The sequence below is a fragment of the Typopeltis vanoorti genome, chromosome 4 (assembly GCF_054136105.1).
Source record: "Typopeltis vanoorti isolate ZY-2024b chromosome 4, IOZ_Tvanoo_1.0, whole genome shotgun sequence".
NCBI lineage: Eukaryota > Metazoa > Arthropoda > Arachnida > Uropygi > Thelyphonidae > Typopeltis > Typopeltis vanoorti.
Window position 1 is genome coordinate 64,887,342 of NC_143552.1, and position 21,277 is coordinate 64,908,618.

General features: G+C 38.5%; 1 protein-coding gene across 1 annotated transcript in view; it reads left to right on the top strand.

The window, feature by feature from the left end:
• Positions 1–21,277, top strand: part of LanA (laminin subunit alpha) — a 1,191,635-nt gene that overhangs the window by 441,564 nt on the left and 728,794 nt on the right. Inside the window, exon 20 of the mRNA XM_090391815.1 lies at positions 11,219–11,345. Within this exon, the coding sequence (XP_090247941.1) occupies positions 11,219–11,345 (127 nt within the window). The remainder of the gene's footprint in view (positions 1–11,218; positions 11,346–21,277) is intronic.

The following is a 21,277-nucleotide window of genomic DNA, read 5'->3' on the forward strand; positions in this document are numbered from 1 at the left end:
ACAGCAGTGAGATTGGGTGGAATGTGCAAGAGAATTAGCAGTACCTCTATTGTGGTTATCACTTTGAGACTCAACATGAGTTCTGTTGTAAGAAATTAAGATCATTCTGTTTTACACAGCAACCCTGGTAGAGAAGTAACAAATTATAAGCCAATTAGTATCTCTGAGTGATTATTTAGTTGATAAGGCTAATTAAGATCTGCATCCCAGGATAAATGACACCATTATTTTCAAAATTGTGGACAGCATGAAAGCAAGCAAAGCTAAACAATACTTAGCTTTGTTAAAGTTACGTCTTGCTTTAAGAATTTGCTGATGTTTTACAATAGAGTGGATAGGATTTACAATAGAGTTAGAATGAATATACCAAAGTACTTTTGGATTTTGCCAATGCATTTGATAGGATTCTACTCTAGATTGTTATATAAACTCAAGCATATGGGGGGGGGGGGCTTATGATATGGATAGTGGTGTTCCTTATTGGCAATTATTAAAGAGAGCAATTTTCACTATATTATTTCAGGAAATTACAACGTACTAGGATATACATTAAAATAAATTTTAATATATTTCTATATTTCGGCAACGTCACGCTGCCATTTTCAAGAACTTAGGTACAAGATACGTGCACGCAGGCACAGCAAAAACAATAAATGAGTAAGAAGAATGAAGCTATTATTTCTCCTAAAGTCCTGATGATGCCCTGTAGCGGGCGATGTTGGTATTCTTGGGCGATTGGGCTGAAGGTCTTCTGATGTAGGTTTCCCAAATTTGAGGAAGTCTCATGCAGCCAAATTTGTTGAGGTTTGGCTCGTTTCTTAGGGCTGAAGCTGATTCTATGAAAAGCCTTTCATATCTGTATTTGTTACGGTGTATTATCCTGGCTTTTTTCCACCGTACTCTATGGCAGGTATCCAGAGCATGGTCAGCAAGACCAGAGTGGCTGTATTGGTGAAACCGGATGTAGTCCTTGTGTTCTGAAATTCTGATATTTGCTGTCCTGCCTGTTTGGCTGAAGTAGGACAGCTTACAGCTGCAAGGGACCTGGAACACACCAGGTAGGTCTAGGGGGGGGGGGGAGGTTGGTCTTTTGTTGAGCGGATAAGGGATGCCAATTTTTTATATGGTTTGTAACAAGAAGTTAAGTTATGTTTTTTTAGGATTTTTGTGATTTTTTCTGAAGTGCCTCGGATGTAAGGTATGGTGATGGATTTAGAGTAATCCTTGTTGTGAGGGGGAGGGGGGGGGTTGTGGTTTACTAGTTTTAATATTTTTTGGGTTTTGGGGTGGGGGGTAGCCATTGGCTGAGAACGTGTTGAGGATGTGGTTTCGTTCTGTGGTTAGGGCATTGTCATTCGAGCAGATAAGTTTAGCCCTGTTGTGTAGTGTCTTAATGACTCCATATTGCTGTGGGGGGAGGGGATTGTTGGTGAATGTATCTGCCTGTATGGGTGGGTTTTCTATATACTGAGAAAGCCAAGGTTCCATCAGGCTGGCAGGTGACTAGTGTGTCTAAGAACGGAAAGCAGTTGTTTTTTTCCTCTTCCAGGGTGAATTTGATTCTGGGGTGTTGGTTGTTTAAGTGTGTTAAGAAGGAGAGGAGTGCATCGGAGCCATGTGGCCAAATAGCGAATACATCATCTACATAGCGAAGCCAAATGGTTGGTTTTTGTGGGGCAGAGTTCAAGGCTTGCTCTTCAAAAGTCTCCATATAAAAGTTGGCCAAGGGTGGGGAGAGTGGAGAACCCATGGCTGTCTCCTCTACTTGTTTGTAGAATTTTCCTTGCAAAACAAAATAGCCTGAGTTCATTGTGAACTGAAATAGGGCTGTGATATCGGGAGGAAATTTAGCTTGGATTAGCTCTAAGGATTCTTTGAGAGGGACATTCGTAAATAAGGAGGAGACATCAAAACTGACCATTATGTCAGTGTGTTTGAGTGTAAGGTTTTCTATGCTCGCTTTGAAGTGTGCTGAGTTTTTTATGTATGAAGGTGTGTTGCCAGTATAGTGTGAGAGAGCTTTGGCCAAATGTTTAGCTAGTTTGTATGTGGGGGAATCAATGCCATCCACTATGGGACGTAATGGCACATTTTCCTTGTGAATTTTTGGGAGTCCATAAATACGGGGGGGGGGTATGGAGTTATATGGTTTTAGTTTGTTGGTGATTTCCACAGGCCAAGAAGTGACCTTCTTAAGGAGCCTGTGGAATTTTCTAATTTGTGAGTTGGTGGGATTGTATTCGAAAGGGAGGTAAGTGGCACACGATCTAACAATAGAGATTTCAGCTTACCTGTGTAATCTTTTTGGTTCAGCAATACTGTGGCATTCCCTTTGTCAGCTTTGGTGATTATTATTTTCTTGTTTTTCTTTAATTCTAATAGAGATTTAATTTCTTTACTGGGCATGTTGGTTTTAGGTGGTTTGGCTTTGGTCCAAACACAAGCTACATCCAGTCTAATATCGTTGGCGACGTGGCTTGGGAGGTGTCAGATCTCGCGTTCAATCCATATCATGATATCCTCAGCAGGTATTGTTTTGGGCGCAATGGCGAAGTTGTGGCCATGTGCGAGGGCGTCGAGTGCTTCAGGTTTCACACTTAGTGACAACAGATTCATGACCGTATTGGTAGGAAGTTGCGGTTTAGAGATCGCGACCTTTTTTAAATTTTTGAATTTTTTGATGTGTCGATCTCGGACTAATCTAAACTCTTTCTCCACTGCAGTGCACAAGATGTCGCGTAAAATTGACCAAATTTCGTGGCTTAAGGTGCTTGAAAGGTCATCTTTGAGTGCCTGTATAGCTGAGTTAGCTTCACTCAGGAAATGGCGAGTGGCGGCAATTTGTTCTCTGAGTAAGGCTTGGCTGGCACAGTTATAGATACGAAGTGCCTTTTGCGAAGAGAAACGGTGCTTGAATTTCACACAGTTAGGGATTACCTGGTTATCCCGGCAGCGCTTCAGGAAGGCGAGATGATTCAGTTGTTTTGCTAGCTTCAACTTCAATTTACCGTAATGGCGTGCTTTACGTGCGGTAACTTCTCTGTGGATTATTGTAATTCTCGTGGAAAGGCTTAGACATTGGTTATGCATTTTCACTATATTATTTCAGGAAATTACAACATACTAGGATATACATTAAAATAAATTTTAATATATTTCTATATTTCGGCAACGTCACGCTGCCATTTTCAAGAACTTAGGTACAAGATACGTGCACGCAGGCACAGCAAAAACAATAAACGAGTAAGAAGAATGAAGCTATTATTTCTCCTAAAGTCCTGATGGTGCCCTCTAGTGGGCGATGTTGGTATTCTTGGGCGATTGGGCTGAAGGCCTTCTGATGTAGGTTTCCCAAATTTGAGGAAGTCTCATGCAGCCAAATTTGTTGAGGTTTGGCTCGTTTCTTAGGGCTGAAGCTAATTCTATGAAAAGCCTTTCATATCTGTATTTGTTACGGTGTATTATCCTGGCTTTTTTCCACCGTATTCTATGGCAGGTATCCAGAGCATGGTCAGCAAGACCAGAGTGGCTGTATTGGTGAAACCGGATGTAGTCCTTGTGTTCTGAAATTCTGATATTTGCTGTCCTGCCTGTTTGGCCGAAGTAGGACAGCTTACAGCTGCAAGGGACCTGGTACACACCAGGTAGGTCTAGGGGGGGAGATTGGTCTTTTGTTGAGCGGATAAGGGATGCCAATTTTTTATATGGTTTGTAACAAGAAGTTAAGTTATGTTTTTTTAGGATTTTTGTGATTTTTTCTGAGGTGCCTCAGATGTAAGGTATGGTTTGGGAAACCTAAAATTTGGGAAACCTACATCGGAAGACCTTTAGCCCAATCGCCCAAGAATACCAACATCGGCCGCTAGAGTGCACCATCAGGACTTTAGGAGAAATAATAGCTTCATTCTTCTTACTCATTTATTGTTTTTGCTGTGCCTGCGTGCACGTATCTTGTACCTAAGTTCTTGAAAATGGCAGTGTGACGTTGCCAAAATATAGAAATATATTAAAATTTATTTTAATGTATATCCTAGTACGTTGTAATTTCCTGAAATAATATAGTGAAAATGCATAACGAACGTCTAAACCTTTCCACGAGAATTAAAGAGAGCAATGTGTGAAGGTGCTTGGTATATGGGAAGTAGGGTGGCCAGTAGTTCTTGTACTTGGTTCTGTACTTGGACAATAGTTGTTTTTTAGCTTGTATAGTAATGATGTTAGCATTGGTCTGGATAGTAATATACAACTATTAATTGATGATGCCAAAGTTATGAGGTGCAATAAGGCATATTTGCAGTACAGAATTCTTGCAGGACTGATATAAATAGACTGGTTTTATGCATATATTAACACAATGTTGTTTAGTGTAAGGTGTTGCATTTTGGACTTTACAAGTGGTCAACGAAGGCTGGAGAAATGAGGTGGAGGTAATAGTTACATTGCCCCCCCCCCCCCCAAGTTTAGCTTTGGATGTCAATAAAACAATGGGACTGAATGGGATTTTGCAACAAGTCTTGAGAAAATGTGCTAAAGAACTGACAGCTCCATTCACTAGCTTTTCAATGAAAGTCTGGCCATGGGATAAGTGCCCAAGCAAGGAGTGGAAGGAGAGTAAGAAAGTGCCATTGCATAAGGGTGTTAGTAGAATGGAAATGTCAAACTATAAACCAGTTTGTATTTCATCAATAGTTGTTATGTAGAAATTAGTGAGGAATCATTTGCAGTATTGGACAGATGAGGATAATGTTAGCTGTGAGAATTAGCATGGATTGATTAAGGAGTGCTCTTCTTTTGGTAATCTGATTACCTTTTTATAATAAACACAAGAGTGGTTGATGAGAGAAAGGCATATTCTGCCATTCTTTTGAATTTTACAAAGACATTTGACAGGGTGACACATGACAAGCTAATATTTAAGTTGCAGTACATGAGTTTGGATATCAAGTTAGTGAATCGGATTAGGTATTGGCTGTCTGATAAATTTCAGAGAGTTGTGTGTGTGTGTGTGTGTGTGTGTGTGTGTGTGAGGGAGGGAGCAGTATCAAAGAAGAAGAAAGTTGCAAGTGGGGTCCCACAAGGCTCAGTACTATCTTTATATCAAATGACATTGTCAATGGATTGCAGGGTTTATTCTGTTATTTGCAGATGATGTGAAGCTGGAAGGGTTATTAGTAATAGTGCAGATGTAATAGCCCTTCAAAAGGATTTGAACAAACTGGACAGATTATTATTATTATTATTAAACAAGACCTCATGGAGTCAAAGACTCATCTAGGAGGTCCTTTTATCTCACACACATCTCATCATACCGGGTCTTAAACACATTCAAACTCCTTGCAGAACACACACTCTCAGGCAAGGCATTCCAATCATTCACAACTTTGCACGAAAAAAACCTGCCTCTCACTCCCCTACTCACACCCTCTTTATACAGTTTCCAGGTATGACCTCTGGTTCTCCCCTGATCTCCCACTATTCTCTGTAGAACTTCTCCACCATTGATCCTATAACAACCCCTTACCAACTTGTAGGTCTCTATCATATCTCCCCTCTTCCTTCTCTCCACTAGAATCTGCAAATTACATCTTTTCAATCTTTCCTCATACTCGACATTCCAGAGGTCAGAAACTACCTTAGTCAGTCGCCTTTGGACCCTTTCCAACATCTCTTCATCCTTCTGAAAACCAGGTGACCAAATCTGGGCACAATAGTCCATGTGTGGCCTAATCAAAGCCTTATACACTGGAACAAGAATCTCCCTACTTCTACACGTCAGTGTCCTCCTCATCATTCCCAGAAGTCTTTGTGTTGTCTTCACAATTTTGGCGATGTGTCCCCTAAATTTTAGATCCTTATCCACTATCACTTCCAGATCTCTTATTTCCTCTACTTCTAACAATATATTCTCACCAAGCATAAATTCTGCATCCCATCTTTGTTTTCCAAATTTTAAAACCTTACATTTTGCAACATTGAACTCGCATCCCCATTTGCTTGCCCAATCACTCAATTTATTCAAGTCTTCTTGCAAGGCCACAACATCTTCACTACTCTTTATGGTTCATCCCAACTTTGCATCATCTGCAAACAACTGAATATCTCCATCCAAATCTTCGCCAATATCATTAATATACAAGTTAAATAGTAATGGCCCTAAAACAGATCCCTGAGGCACTCCACTAGTGACTTTCCTTTTCATGGATATTGCACCCCCATTCACAACTTGTTGATACCTATCAGATAGCCAGTCTCCAATCCAATGCACTAATCTAATATCCAACCCCATCTGCTCTAGTTTGACTGTCAACTTATCATGAGGTACTCTATCAAAAGCTTTTGCAAAATCCAAGTATATTACTGTGTATCCTTCTCCTCTGTCCAAGGAAGCAGTCACTTTATTGTAATAAGTAAGTAGATTACTAAAACACGACCTCCCTTTAGCAAATCCATGCTGTCCATCAAAGATTATACCATTGTTGTCAACCCAACTCTGGATCCTAGTTCTCACAAGCTTCTCCAACAACTTAAACACAACACCTGACACACAGATAGGCGTATAGTTTGATGCTTGAGTTCGATCACCTCCTTTATGAAGTGGCACAATCTTGCCCTCCCTCCACTCTTTAGGGACTTGACCAAGTGCAAGACTGGTATTAAAAAAATACGTCAAGGCAGGTGTCAACTCTCTGGCACATTTCTTCAGAATACGCGGTGATATATTATCAAGTCCCACAGCCTTATTTACATCTAGTTTACTCAACTCCCCAAACACCTCTTGCTCACTTACAGTCAGTCTCTCCTCCCCATCATCAACTGCTCTTAATCTCTCCATGAAGTCACATTCACAAGATTGAAAGATCTTTATGAACTGCTCATTAAGTATCTCCACCACACATTCTGCAACAGCTGTCTTTATACCATTTCCTCCAATCAATGTCATCCTTCCATAATCATTCTTTCTTTTGCTGGCTACATATCGAAAGAACTCCCTAGGATTCTTTTTAGCTTCATTAGCTAACTGCTGTTCATACCTCTCTTTAGCTACTCTCACCAACCAAGTCACTCTCCTTGCCTGGTCTTTGTAGAACTCATGAAATTGGTTACTTCCACTTCTCTTATGCTGCCTCCACAATGCCCTTTTTCTCTGTATTGCATGCTTAATCTCTTTATTCATCCATCTCACACCTAACTTATTTAACCTTCTCACCCGTGGTATACATTTAGACTTTGCATCCACTAAATATTTTTTGAAAATCCCCCAAGCTGCATTGATCTCTTTTCCAGCTAACTCCTCATTCCATGCTACACCTGCAAGCTGTCTCCTGAGCTCTTCATAATCACCCCCCTTGTAGTTCCACATATACCCTTTTTTTACAGGGGTCCTTGCACTGCTGGCAACCACCCAAGTAATCACCTCATGGTCACTTTCATCAATTGGTGGATGATTTGATACCTCATTGATAATTACATCCTCCGATGAGATGACCAAATCCAAGACCCTTAATCCTCTTGTGCCCTCTGTTACATACTGTCTGAGGTAGTTATCCCTCAAAAACTCAAGAAACTCATTTTCTTTACTTCCAGTTGCTATCTCTTCATTCCAGTCTATATTGCCATAATTAAAATCACCCATAATGATCACCCTTTTCTTATTTGCTTGGCTTATTTGACTATACATTTCACTATCATCACCATCCACATTACCAGGTCTATAACAACATCCCACCAAGTATTTGATTCTATTCACCTCTATCTCACACCATACTGCCTCAAAACCACTGGCGCCATTTCCCTCTTGCATCTCTACCTTGTATGGACATAACTCTTTCTCTATCATCAATAGCACTCCCCCTCCCTTTTTACCCCTTCTATCCTCACGAAACACATCATACCTTTCCATCTCTATTCCTGTCAGGATGTCATCCTCATCTAACCATGTCTCACTTATTCCGACAATCTCTGGGTGCACAGACGCAATTAGTGCAACCATTTCATCCGCCTTGTTTCTTATGCTTCTAGCATTGGTATACAAACACAACAACTCATTTCTGGATCTACAGCTCGTTCCACTGATACCACTCACTCGATGTGATCTCTCCATGCTGGACTGGGAAATAAATTGGACTATCAGTTTAATTCTGCTAAATGTAAAGTCTCAAAGTGTGGGATTCATTGATGGGTAGTTGCATACTCTGTTAGAATAACTATACTGGAGGAAGTGGAGATGGCAAGTGATCATTGATAGAAACATGAAATTCAGGGAACATATTGCATAGATGGTAAGGTAACCCAGAGGATTGCTGCAGTACCAAGCAGGATACTGGTTATCAGAGACAGAAGGGTTGTGGTCCCATTGTATGAAGACCTGATCAAACCATACCTGGACTATTGTGCTCAAATTTGGTCACAGGATTTGAAGGGGATAAATTAACTGTGGAAAGAGTGCAGAGGCAGCTAACAAAGACGATATCAGGACTGTACAATGTTACTTATGGGGACACATTGAGGGAATGTGGACTGCAAAAAAAAAAAAAAGGTAGATAGAAAAAGGAGAGGTGATATGATCGAGGCTGTTGTGAGGTAGTTACAGGGTTGACACTGGAAGTTCTTTTATTTGGTAGAACAGGTGGAAAGGAGCAAGGATAAGGGGCCATTCCTGGAAGTTGCAAAAGGAAGATGAGAGCAAGAGGATGAGGAGTGGTTAAACCATAGAAGGAATTGCTTGATAGAGTGGTGAGAGCATGAACGCGAATGAGTTCAAGGAGTGTATCAACTTTGTGTTTTCTATGGTGGGCCTTGCACAGTGAGCCTTGTGACTCTGTGGAGGTCCTGAATCATAATAATAATATGATCAGATAGGAACTCCATGAAATCTAAGTTTGCATGACATGCATGTGTGTGTCTGGGAGGTGCATTGAATGGGCTATCAATAGAAGTTGTGAGTGCATCTTCAGTGAATATTTTTGAAGAAAGATATGATAGATGTTTAGACAATTTGTTATCTGGAAGAGACCCTCCCTCAGTGCTGTTTCTACTTTATGGGGAAACCTGTATAATATTAATGACATTTAATACATTAATGATTACATTAATACAACATGCATTAATGACATCAGGAAGAATTTGACATATAGCTGTTTGCAGATGATGCAAATATTTTAAGAGAAAAAAGAAAGAAATATAGTTAAGTTTGAGTAAAAAGTTCAAATAAATTTTTTTCCCTTTTTCTCTAGAAAATTTATCAATTATTTTCAAAGTATCGATGTTATTTAATACTTCTTGTTCCATATATAATAAAACTCAGGGACCTTGGCAGCCACCAGGTCTCATACCTGCTTGTTCCTCCTCTGCATTTTTCGTAAACTTTTCAAACAAGACTCTTGAAGTTACACATTGTTTTTGGAAAACTGGTGTTAGAAATTCAGAAATTCAATATGCAGTGATAAAAAATACACTATTAAGGTGAGAAAAGAAGTGAAGATTGATTATAACAAGGGAAGAAATAATTATTTACCAAAATCAGAAAGGCTAGACATTATTACTATAAAGGAAGTATTGGAGAGCATCAAGAGACATGTTACAAATATGTATTGGAATTGTTATATGAGGATAGTTTGAGAGAGACGGGGAGGGGGATTGCAGAGCATGGCAGATAGGAGCAGAAGAATGAAGATGACATAATTAAAACTGACTGATTGATAAATCAGGATATATGATTCTGAAGTGATATAAGTACATGGGTGAGAGAAGAATAGACAGACACAAGTGAAATGCGAGGTGCTATCAAAAAGAAACCGGACTGTGCCTGGATACTTGGTGATAGATCAAGTTACAGTCTCACACCACCAGGTGTCAGTAGCATGGACATTGTTGAGCCAGCCTACCATGTGGCATTCATATGCTACTTCACAAGGCATATGAAAGTGAAGCCATGAGCCCAACTCAGTGTTTTGAGTGGCATTTTGCATTTTGAAAAGGGCAGAACCACCTTGGAGGACGATGAGAAGCTGGGACGACTGTCCACTACCACAACCCATGAAAATGTGAAAAAAATTCTACAGATCATTTGTGCAGATTGACGCATCACCATCCAGGAAGTTGCTGACAGAGTTGGGATTTCATATGGAGCAGCTCAAACGATCGTCATGAGAGATTTGAACATGCATCACATCACTACCAAGTTCGTTCCTTGTCTCTTGACTTCTGACCAGAAGGAGCAACGAGTGAATGTCTGTCAACATCTTCATCAAAAGACCATTGATGATCCAACCTTCATCTGAAGGGACAACACAAGGGATGAGACTTGGGTTCACGCCTATGAGCCAGAGACAAAACAGGAATCATCACACTGGAAGAGTCCACAAATCCGAAGACTGAAGAAGGCAAGGCAAGTCAGGAGTGCAACAAAGAGCATGTTGATCATCTTTTTCGACATTAAGGGGATTTTGCATTGAGAATTTGCCTTTCCTGGTAAGAATATCAATGCAGATTTCTACTGCAATGTTTTAAGGTGGTAGGGAGAGAGAGAGAGAGAGAGAAGACATTTGTCGCAAAAGACCATAACTGTGGCATAGCCACAACTGGTTCCTCCACCACAGCAATGCTCTCTCCCACAAACATGAGAGTTTTGGGCAGCCAACAGCATGGTGGTCATCCCACATCCTCATTACTTGCCAGATTTAGTCCTTTATGACTTCTTTTTGTTTCCAAAAATGAAATTGAAGCTGAAGGTGTGGCTTTTCAACATCATTAAAGGGATCCAAGACAAATTGCAAGTGGTGCTTGATGTGCTTCAACAAAAAAGACTTTCAGGAAGCATTTGGAACATGAGGATAGTTTGAGGTTGGGTCTAAATTTAATTGGGTGAGTTGTAAAGATTTTATTAGCCTAGTCCAGTTTTTTTTTTTTTTTTATAGTACCTTGTATTATGTCTGTTTTTTTTTTTTTTTTTTTTTTTGCAGAAAAAGAGGTCATTAGTAGAAGCATTGTCGGAACTTGAGTGCAAGTTAATTAAAAAATTTTTTTTTTTCATAGAGAATAAATGTGGATAGTGTATTGTCAGAATGTATGACGAGTATGCTGCTAGTGGCAACTTTTAGGCTATGATGAGCTTGCTGTAGTGTTCAAAAACTTTACTATTGTTAATTTAAGTGTGTAGAATATTAAACAGCACTTTCTATAAATTCATTGGGCTGCAATTTCTAAATTAATTTTCTAGGACTATATGTTAGCAATACCAACCAACCAATTTCAAACAAACATTCTTCAGCCTTTGCCACAAGACAAAGCAGGAAAATTCATTACAGAATGTGGTCAGAATTTTTTCTTTCTGCCAAATGGGGATGGTAAGTAGTAACAGTATATGACTAGATAATTTTTAATTATGATAGATGCACATAGATGTAGCTTTCACAGGCTGAATATCATAAGATAGGTGGTAGGGTGAATTTGGGACACCCTTCCCAAGCTGTATGTAAGAAATTCATAACCTCAAAAATATAATCCTTGATGAACTGACAGTGCTCACCCAATATTCTCTAATCCTAGGGATTGAATGATATTTGGTGAACTTCATCAGTTCTTAATGCTGCTGAAAGTTAAGTAATTTTTTTTTCAAATTTTTGCTAATAATACTGAGTGAATTTATTGTATGCATTTGTTTTATAAACATACATGATAGACTGAGTTATTTAGATTTAAGTAAAACATATATTTAAAATATATATATATTATTAGTATGTTGCCAATGTGATTGAATAATGGCAGCCTGGAAGTGTGTTTGTTGAGTGAGCTAAATTAGTCTGATTTTGTCCAGTATGAATTTGTGAAATGTATTTATCACAAAAATTGAAAGATTTGTAGAAGGTGAGTGAAACTGGTCAGTGAGTATATAGTAAGTGTTTTGAGAGGGAGTATGAAGAGAATATTCGCTGTGTGTGTTTTGTATTGAATATAAATGCAATAAATATTATAATAATATATGTCTGTATTACGGTTTTTTTTTTCGATGGGGGCCATGAAATATTTTCATTTTTCCAAACTTTACACCATAAGTTTGGGAAGCACTGATCTAGGGTGTGTGGTCTAGATATTTTTCTTAGATAGTAATGAATGAATGGAATGGATATTCTGAGTCAGCTATGAGTGCTTTGTCTGTTAACGGTTTCAAGGGAAGATATCTTGTGGATAGTTTCGGTTTCCCAGAATGGGATCGCACCATAAGGAATTACACCATACAACATGTTACCTCTACTCTCTGTGTCAGACCTGTAGTCCTGTTCAAGACAATGACAAGAAGAAAAGAAAGAAAGAAAGAAAAAATATAAGCTACATTTCTGATTCATGATGAGATCCTGATATCAGTAAAAAAAAATGTTGCCCCAGCAGTCATATTTATGGCCTATTGGAAAATAAACAGATGAATCAGTGAGACCATTTTGGATTGAAACCATTAGTCTCATGGCAAAAAATTTTTTATTTGTATTGTTCACATTCATTTTCTCTCCTGTCCTCTCTTTTCTCAAACTGCACTGAATATTTCAGAAGGCTCTGTTCCACTATCCTCCAATCTAAGGTGTGTTACTGGTATTGCAATAATTTATTTAACATTTAGGTTCCTTGACACTGTTCATTTTCATCCTGAGAACTCTTTTTCTCATCATAAGGCTCTAAGTTCCACTATCTTCCAATCTAAGGTGTGTTACTGATATGCTGATAATCTATTTACATTCAGGTTCCTTGACACATGTGTCCATTCTCCTCCTGAGAACCTTGTTTTTTATTAATGCATTATCAGTTCAAAACCTGACCCATAGCTCCCTGAAGAACGCTGCAAGATTTGCCTTTCCATATATAATTTTAATTATTATTAATAGAGTGCTTCATGAAGTCAAGGATTCATCGAGGAGCATCTTTTTAGTTTGCATAATGCTTAAATACCCATCATATCTTTTTTAAAAACATTCACCCATATTCACAACGACTGGTAGCTTATTCCACATGCCATCAGATAAACCAGGACTACCCATCCTTCCTATCTTCCATCTATTATTCAACCTCCTCTGAAGACCACATTTCATCAGTCTGACTTTTTATGCTCAATGGCATTGGCCAGTTATCATGTTGGTTATCCACCACAAAATCTTTTCATTGGTTTCCTCATGTCTTCTGAATGCAGGCAATCTGTACGTACTAGTCAATATGTAGTTTTATTAAAGTCTCATATATATGTGTGTGTGTGTGTGTGTGTGTGTGTGTGTGTGTGTGTGTGGCGATCAGCTTTTACTCGGTTGTTATACATTTGAAAAAAATAGATTTAATGACTCCAAGACCGAGATAACATATAAAGATTTTAATGATAAATACTACTAGTTTCAGCATATAGCAGTCTTCTTCAGGTATTTATAAAGGAAAGGAATACTAATAAACATTGAATTATTTAAACAAACTGTAAATTATAGGTACAAATTGCCTCACATAATCGATACATAAAAATGTTGTATTTTTCAAGTTGTTCCAACTGGCGTGCCATTGTTTGTTGCAATTGTGCGTGCAAGTTCACGTGAACGCCAATATTGAATAACTGCAGCATGGCTATCTGGGATGTTATAACTTAAATTATTATTTAAGTGGACCGGGTTCAGTAGGATTTCCCTTGATTCTACGATTTTACTTTCAAACTCATCTTCACAGCAAAAAATATTTTCTGATCTATTCCAGCATACAGAGTGGCTTTGTTGGTCATCATTAGGATTATTTGAAAAAAGAACATGACTGGATAACGCAGTTGCATGAGATCTTTTGTATGAGATGTCTCTCTTATGCTCTTCTATGCGTTGTTCAATAGATTTGTTAGTTTGACCAAAGTATGGGATATTGCAATCACACCACAATTTATATACTCCAGGGTACTTAAGGTTGTGATGAGTAGGTTTTGGATGGCTGATTAGAGAGCGGATTTTTGGAAGTGTGGTGAAGAAGGTCCTGATATTATATTTTTTAAGAACTTTAGATATTTTCTTAGAGACTGTGCTAATGTATGGAATGGAGATGCTACCTTTAAAATTAATAGTCTCTGTTGTGCACTGCTTAGGAGGGTTCAGAAGAAATTTCTTAATTGTTTTTTCAGAGTATCCATTTTGTTTAAAAATAAGAGTGAGGTGTTTCATTTCTTTTTGTAGTTCATCTTGTTCATTTAAGAGAGAACGTGCTCTGTGTCCTAAGGTAGATATAATTCCAAGTTTTTGTGGTGGAAAATGATGAGAAAGATTATGCAGATATCTATTGGTATGCGTAGGTTATGATGACCAACAAAGCCACTCTGTATGCTGGAATAGATCAGAAAATATTTTTCGCTGTGAAGATGAGTTTGAAAGGAAAATCGTAGAATCAAGGGAAATCCTCCCGAACCCGGTCCACTTAAATAATAATTAAAGTTATAACATCCCAGATAGCCATACTGCAGTTATTCAATATTGGCGTTCAAGTGAACTTGCACGCACAATTGCAACAAAACAATGGCACGCCAGTTGGAACAACTTGAAAAATACAACGTTTTTATGTATCAATTATGTGAGGCAATTTGTACCTGTAATTTACAGTTTGTTTAAATAATTCAATATTTATTAGTATTCCTTTCCTTTATAAATACCTGAAGAAGGCTGCTATATGCCGAAACTAGTAGTATTTATCATTAAAATCTTTATATGTTATCTCGGTCTTGGAGTCATTAAATCTATTTTTTTCAAATATATATATATATAGGAGAATAACTTCATTATTCGTGGATTATAGGTGGATTATAGGCTAGTCTAGAAAACGTGTTTTTAAAGTTAAATATAGTGTGGCTTTTTGTCACAAATTGTGCTGCAGTTGTGCATCGGTTAGATACAAGTGTCCTTCAGTGGTGTTATTGTTTGGAACTGGGTTGTATATATCGTGTTTTCACTGCCGTTTGTTTCACTATTTCTACGTGTAAAGATGGCATCCAACAAGAAACGTACATCAGTGGCACGCAGGACTTCTACACGAAAGGCTGGCTCAGCGTTAGATTTTTCGCAACAGATGCGTTGCGGAAACTGCTACATGTATGCGCTGAAGAATGTGAAGGATCTGTGGTCGGTCTGGCTAAATGACAAGAACAAAAATGTCGACGTATGTGAGAAGTGTCGGGATAGGCTGGAGCGTTTAGGAATGGAAGCTGACATTGTGACCGTAACGGAAGAACTTTGGTGGGAGTTTATGAAAATGAAAAATGACCTTCATCTTCTTCATGAGGAAGTGGAAGTGCTTGGTAAGGAGATACTGGAAGTTAAAGCTGAGTTTAATGTGTTAAATAGAGAAATTAGGACTATAGAGATTACTTTAGCTGAAGTAACTAGAACAGGATTACATATGGGTGAGTCTTTGGTGAATGATGCAGTAATAAATAGTATGGTGGTGATTGATAGTCAACAAAATAAAACCACAAGTGGCCTAGAAGAAACGAGATGTCATGAGAGTGGGGGGGGGTAAGTAATAGAGTGTTGAGTAATGAAGCTGAGAGAGTCATGCTGAATAGCGTAGAGAATGAGTCCATGAGTATGGACATGAATGAAATTAAGAGTGGTAAGATATATGGTGATTCTATGATTAAGGGTATGGAGAGTGGTATGCATGAGGAGTCCTTGGCTTGTGGGACAATAGAAAGAGTGGCTTTAGCAATAAAGAGAGGGCATGAAGCAGACAAGATGATAGTTATGGTGGGTACGAATGACCTGAGAGGTAGTATAAATCGGGTAGGAAAAGATTTAAGAACATTATTAGATATTGTGAAGAGGAAAAGTGTCAATGGGAGGATAGTGTATATGCTGCCTTGTTTTAAAAATTACGAGTTAAGTAGACGAGCAATGATAATGAATGATATGATTGCAAGAATGTGCAAAAAAAGAGGTCTGGAATTTGTTGATGTTTGGAGTGTGTTTGAAAGAAAAAAGCAGTTGTATGCTAGAGATGGACTGCATCTTAACATGGAAGGACATAAGCAATTGAAGAAGTTATTGTTTTCTGAACAAGTTGAAGTTATTGGGCAGGGAAACTAATATTGAAAAGGTTGAGTGTAAGAGAGAGAAACTTTAGCACTGATTGTATATTTATTGATCCTTATATGCAGAATAAATTGCAGAAGAGAGGGGATAAAAATCGGCATGGGACTACAGCAGTTATTGACTTATATATCAGTGCTAAAGCCGGTACAAGATCTAGAGGGAATCTGCAATTTTTGTATACCAATTCTAGAAGCATTCGAAATAAGAGAGAAGAATTTTTGGCATTATTCAGTGCAATCTCACCAAAAGTTGTAGGCATTAGTGAAACTTGGCTATCAGCAGAAGATGTGGTCACTGGAATTGAATGTGATGGGTACAGTATTTTCAGGGAGGATAGAGAAGATAGAACAGGGGGAGGAGTACTGTTGATGACAGCTGATGTGTTGCAGACAAAGAAAGTAGTATATCAAGATGATAGACAGGTTAATGAGAGTTCATTTGAGGCAGTCTGGTGCGAAATAGTGACCATGCAACCAAATATACAGTTGGATGCTGCTATAGGCCAGGGAGTACAGGGGGAGATATTGAATTCATGCATCAGCACATTAGTGCAATGAGCGAAGGCTTAGTGATTATTATGGGGGATTTTAATTACGGTGATATCAATTGGAAGGAGGGAATATCACGTAGCAAAAAGGAAAATGAGTTCATACATCTTCTACGAGATAATTACTTGAAACAGCACATAACTGAAGGGATACGTGGTGTGAGAGTGTTGGACCTGGTTATTGGTTCAGAGGTTATATGCATAAGTTAGGTGTCCTCGTTACCTCCAATTGGTGAAAGTGATCATGTTGTATTGACTTGGGAGGTCAAAATCTGTGGATTTTTCTGTTAAAAAGGGGTATATACAAAACTACAGGTTAGGCAATTATAACAACCTTTGGAGTGAGCTTGCAGCCATCCCATGGCAGAACATATTGCAAGGGAAAGATGTTAGCAGTGCATGGAATAAAAAAAATCAGCGGGTATCTGAGGAAAGCAATATCAGATTGTGTCCACATGGTTAGGAGGTCAAACAAGGCAGGCATTAGATGGATGAGCAGTAGTATCAAGCTTGAACTGCAAAAAAAGAAAATGTTATGGAGAATTTACAAGGAGAAAGGCGATCAGGACACCCATGAGCAGTACAAGGCTCAAGCTAGGAAAGTTACCAGCATAGTAAGAAAAGCTAAATCAGATTATGAGAAGACCTTAGCCAAAGAGATCAAGGGTAATCCCAAAGAGTTCTTCCGCTATGTGGCAAGTAAGAGGAAGAATGACTTCGGAAGGATAACCTTAGTGGGTGCTGATGGTATTGAGGTGACAAAATCAGATGTAATAGTCGAGTTACTGAGTGATCACTTTTCAAAAGTCTATCACCCAAGTGAGGATATCTCTATACCTACAGCAATACCTAATGTGAGAATTGAAGCTAAAGAATCAGAGGTATTAAATATATTGCAAAATTTAAATGCAAACACTGCTATAGGCTTAGATGGAATATCAGCTCGGGTGTTGCGTGAATGTGCAAATGAATTGTCAACCCCTCTTACTTGGATATTTAATTTAAGTTTGAACTCTGGTATGGTCCCTAGGGAGTGGAAGTTAGGCAAAGTGGTTCCTTTGGATAAGGGTGGCTCTAAAACTGCGGTAGTTAATTACAGACCAATCACCATCTCAGGAGTAGTGGTAAAAGTATTGGAAAAGTTGGTTAAAGACAAAATTCAAGAATAGGTGGATCAGGATATGATACTCTATAGAGGCCAACATGGTTTTGTTAAAGGTAGATCCTGTCTTAGCAATCTATTAACTTTTCATAATAGAATAACATCTGAGTTGGACAAAGGAACAGGCTACACAGTGGTACTTCTGGATTTTGGCTGAGGCTTTTGACAGGATACCCCATTGAGCACTGTTACACAAATTGGAGCAGATGGGAATGGATATTAAATTGGTGATATGGATAGGAGAATGGCTCAGGGAGAGATACCAGAAGGTGGTGTATGGAGGAGCTGAGTCCAGAATGAGGCAGGTGACCAGTGGTGTGCCTCAGGGCTCTGTGCTTGGGCCAATGTTGTTTAATTTGTATATAAATGATATAGGAAATGGCTTAAAGGGAGATATTCAGTTGTTTGCTGACGATGCAAAGTTGTGTAGTGCAATAAAAAATCAAGCTGATGTTGAAAGTTTGCAGGATGATTTAAATAAGCTGGTAAAATGGGCAAAAGATAACGGATGTCTGTTCAATGTGGAAAAGTGTAAAGTCATGCATTTTGGGATTAAAAGATTACCAGCTGTGTACTACATGGGTGGAAAGGTACTCCAAGAGATTGATGAGGCTAGGGACTTAGGGGTATTGGTAGATAGGGAGATGAAGTTCAGAGGACACATTGCTAAGGTGTCCAAGATTGCACATAGGATTACTTGGTTGTTGAGGAACACACTGACATCCAGAGATAAAGAGGTTATTATTCCCCTTTATAAAGCATTGATACTTCCACATTTGGATTACTGTGCTCAGGTCTGGTCACCTGGATTCCTTGGAGATGAGGAGGCTGTGGAGAGGGTTCAGAGAAGAGTGACCAAGTTGGTGAGTGATATAAAAAATGCCCCCTACATTGATAGATTGAGAGCTTGTGGATTGCAGAGATTGGTTGATAGGCGAAGAAGAGGGGATATGATAGAAACGTTTAAATTACTGAAGGATTTTTATAGGATTGATGCAGGGGAAATGTTTCAGCTGTGTGATAGTGATGGAAGAACAAGAGGTCATCTCTGGAAATTAAAGAAGAGTGTGGTTAACAAACGTGTTAGAACAAGGTTTTTTGCCTGGAGGGTGGTGAACGAGTGGAATTCATTGCCTGACTTAGTTGTGAGCTCTTCGTCTGTAAATGAATTCAAGAAGAGATATGACAGATATTGTTTTGCTAGTTTGGGTCTCCTGCGATGAATCTACTGACTGCATGGAGATACCCATAATAATAATAAAATTCCTATGAGCTAGTGAGATTGATTTGCTGACTTAACCACTTTAGTAATGTGGCCTCTAAACTGTAACTCTCTGTTATAGTTTAGAAGCAACATTGACCACTTATAGCAATTACCATTTTATAATACTTTTTGCACTGTCCCAGTCTGAAATGCATAAATATAAAAGTGAAGTTAACCATATTTAACTGATATTCATTTTAATTTGCTCATATAATTGTTCTGATCAGCTTGCATAGAATCTATATGAGAAATGGCATTTATCACACTTCCTAACTTTGCATCATCATCATCAGCAAATAATTGTGCATTACTATCTGGTTCAATCAACATTATCATTAATATACATATTTATCAATATTGGCTCAAGTACAGAATCCTATATTACTCTGTTGGCTATCCCTATTTCTCATATACTTAGCACCTCCTTATACACACACCAGTCAACCCCTCTCCCATTCATTTCACAAGTCTATTTTGAATACGCATTCCTTTGAGTTTGTATAGCAACTTCCACTGTGGAATCCAGTCAAATGTCTTTTGCAAAATCTGAAAGTATTGTAATATATTCTTGTTCCTTATTGAACTTTGCAGACACTCCATTATGAAATATGAACAAATTGTTAAAAGAAGAACTGCGTTTAACAAAGCCATGTTGTTTTCTATAGAGTATTAAGGTTCTACCTTTCAACCCCTGAATGTTGATCCTAATTAGCCTCTCAGGCACCTTAATTATACCACTCCAGAGAAACTGATTGGTCTATAATTGGTTATTTCTGTCTTAGTTCCACCCTTGTATAATTGAATTTTCTTGCCATCCTTCCACTCATTAGGAACTGTGCTTGTGGTGAGATTCAAGTTGAATGACCAAGAGGCACTTTTGCACATTACATCAGCATTCTCAATATCCCATTTAGTCCACTATTGTGTTCAAATCAAGCTCATGAGCAACTGAAATTCCTCTGGTTCAGGTATCTCTGTTCACTTATCTGGTTACTGCCTCACCATCCTAACAACTAATTGGCTTACCTGGGATATATACTTCATTCTCCCTTCCATTCTGCTTTCCACATCACTTAGGTTATTTTTCTATGGTAATTTTTTCTACATTATGAAATTCTGTTTGATTTTCCTTTTTCTCTAAAACTAACTGCTTTTTTTAGTATGATATCACCTTCCTTTCCATGGATGCCACTTTCCTATTGTATGCTGTTTCTAGCCTCACTCAGTCATCAGCTTTCATCCTGTATTGGCTCCACCATTTCTTTTTATGCAATTCTTGCTTAAGAGTCTTATTCATCCATTTAACATCCATTCTATTTATTCTGCTGGCTCTAGGGATGCAGTTAGCTACAGCTTCCTTCACACATCATTTGATCATTTCCCATGCATTGCTCATTCTTCAAAAATAAAGTTTTTCATGCCAAGATACTACTTCTTGCTGCCATCATAGTCCACTGTGATGCAGTGGACTATGTTGGCAGGACCTCTTGGGAGATGGCAAAGCTCACGATTTGCCATCTCCCAAGATAAAACTGCAGAGATCAGATAAATGGGAGACAAAACAGCTATATCATTTTTATACAAATTCTAAGATGCTGTTTCTAGATCCAATAGTCTTGCTCCATGGGTCTGTTCTATTACATGCTGCTTAAAGTAGTTATCCTTCATTAACTCTATAAATGCTCTTTCTTTTTTCTTGCATGCTTTCTCCTCATTCCAGTCTCTGTAAGGTTTATCTGTTTATGCAGTTCAGTTCACTTTAGAAATGTCTACTTTATAGCAAAATCCAATTGTCTGTTTAATGCTATTAACCTCTTCCTTGCTCTAAACAACCTCAAACTCTATTGCCTGGATTACTCATACTATCCTTCCATATGGGACACCTGTTTGTGGTGAAGGAGATCTCCCAGTGATGGTACTGGTCCTTTTCATTCTTTCTCTTTTTCTTTGCTTTTCTTCACATATTCTTTGCTCTACTTTTCCTGAGTCTTTTTTCAGACTGTTATCACTGGGATTCAATGTCTTGCTGCCATGCAGTCTGATACATTTGGAAAGGAGGATCCTGGTAGTCTTGCAGTACTTTGGTAAGACTCATCCGAGACAGGATCACTTGGCTGGTGGGCTTGCCTGCAAGGGTCAAGTATGCTGCTGTAGACCTTCTTCTTTTTGGTTCATGGACAGTGTAACAAGGCTTGCTGTGGTACTCATATAGTCTTCAG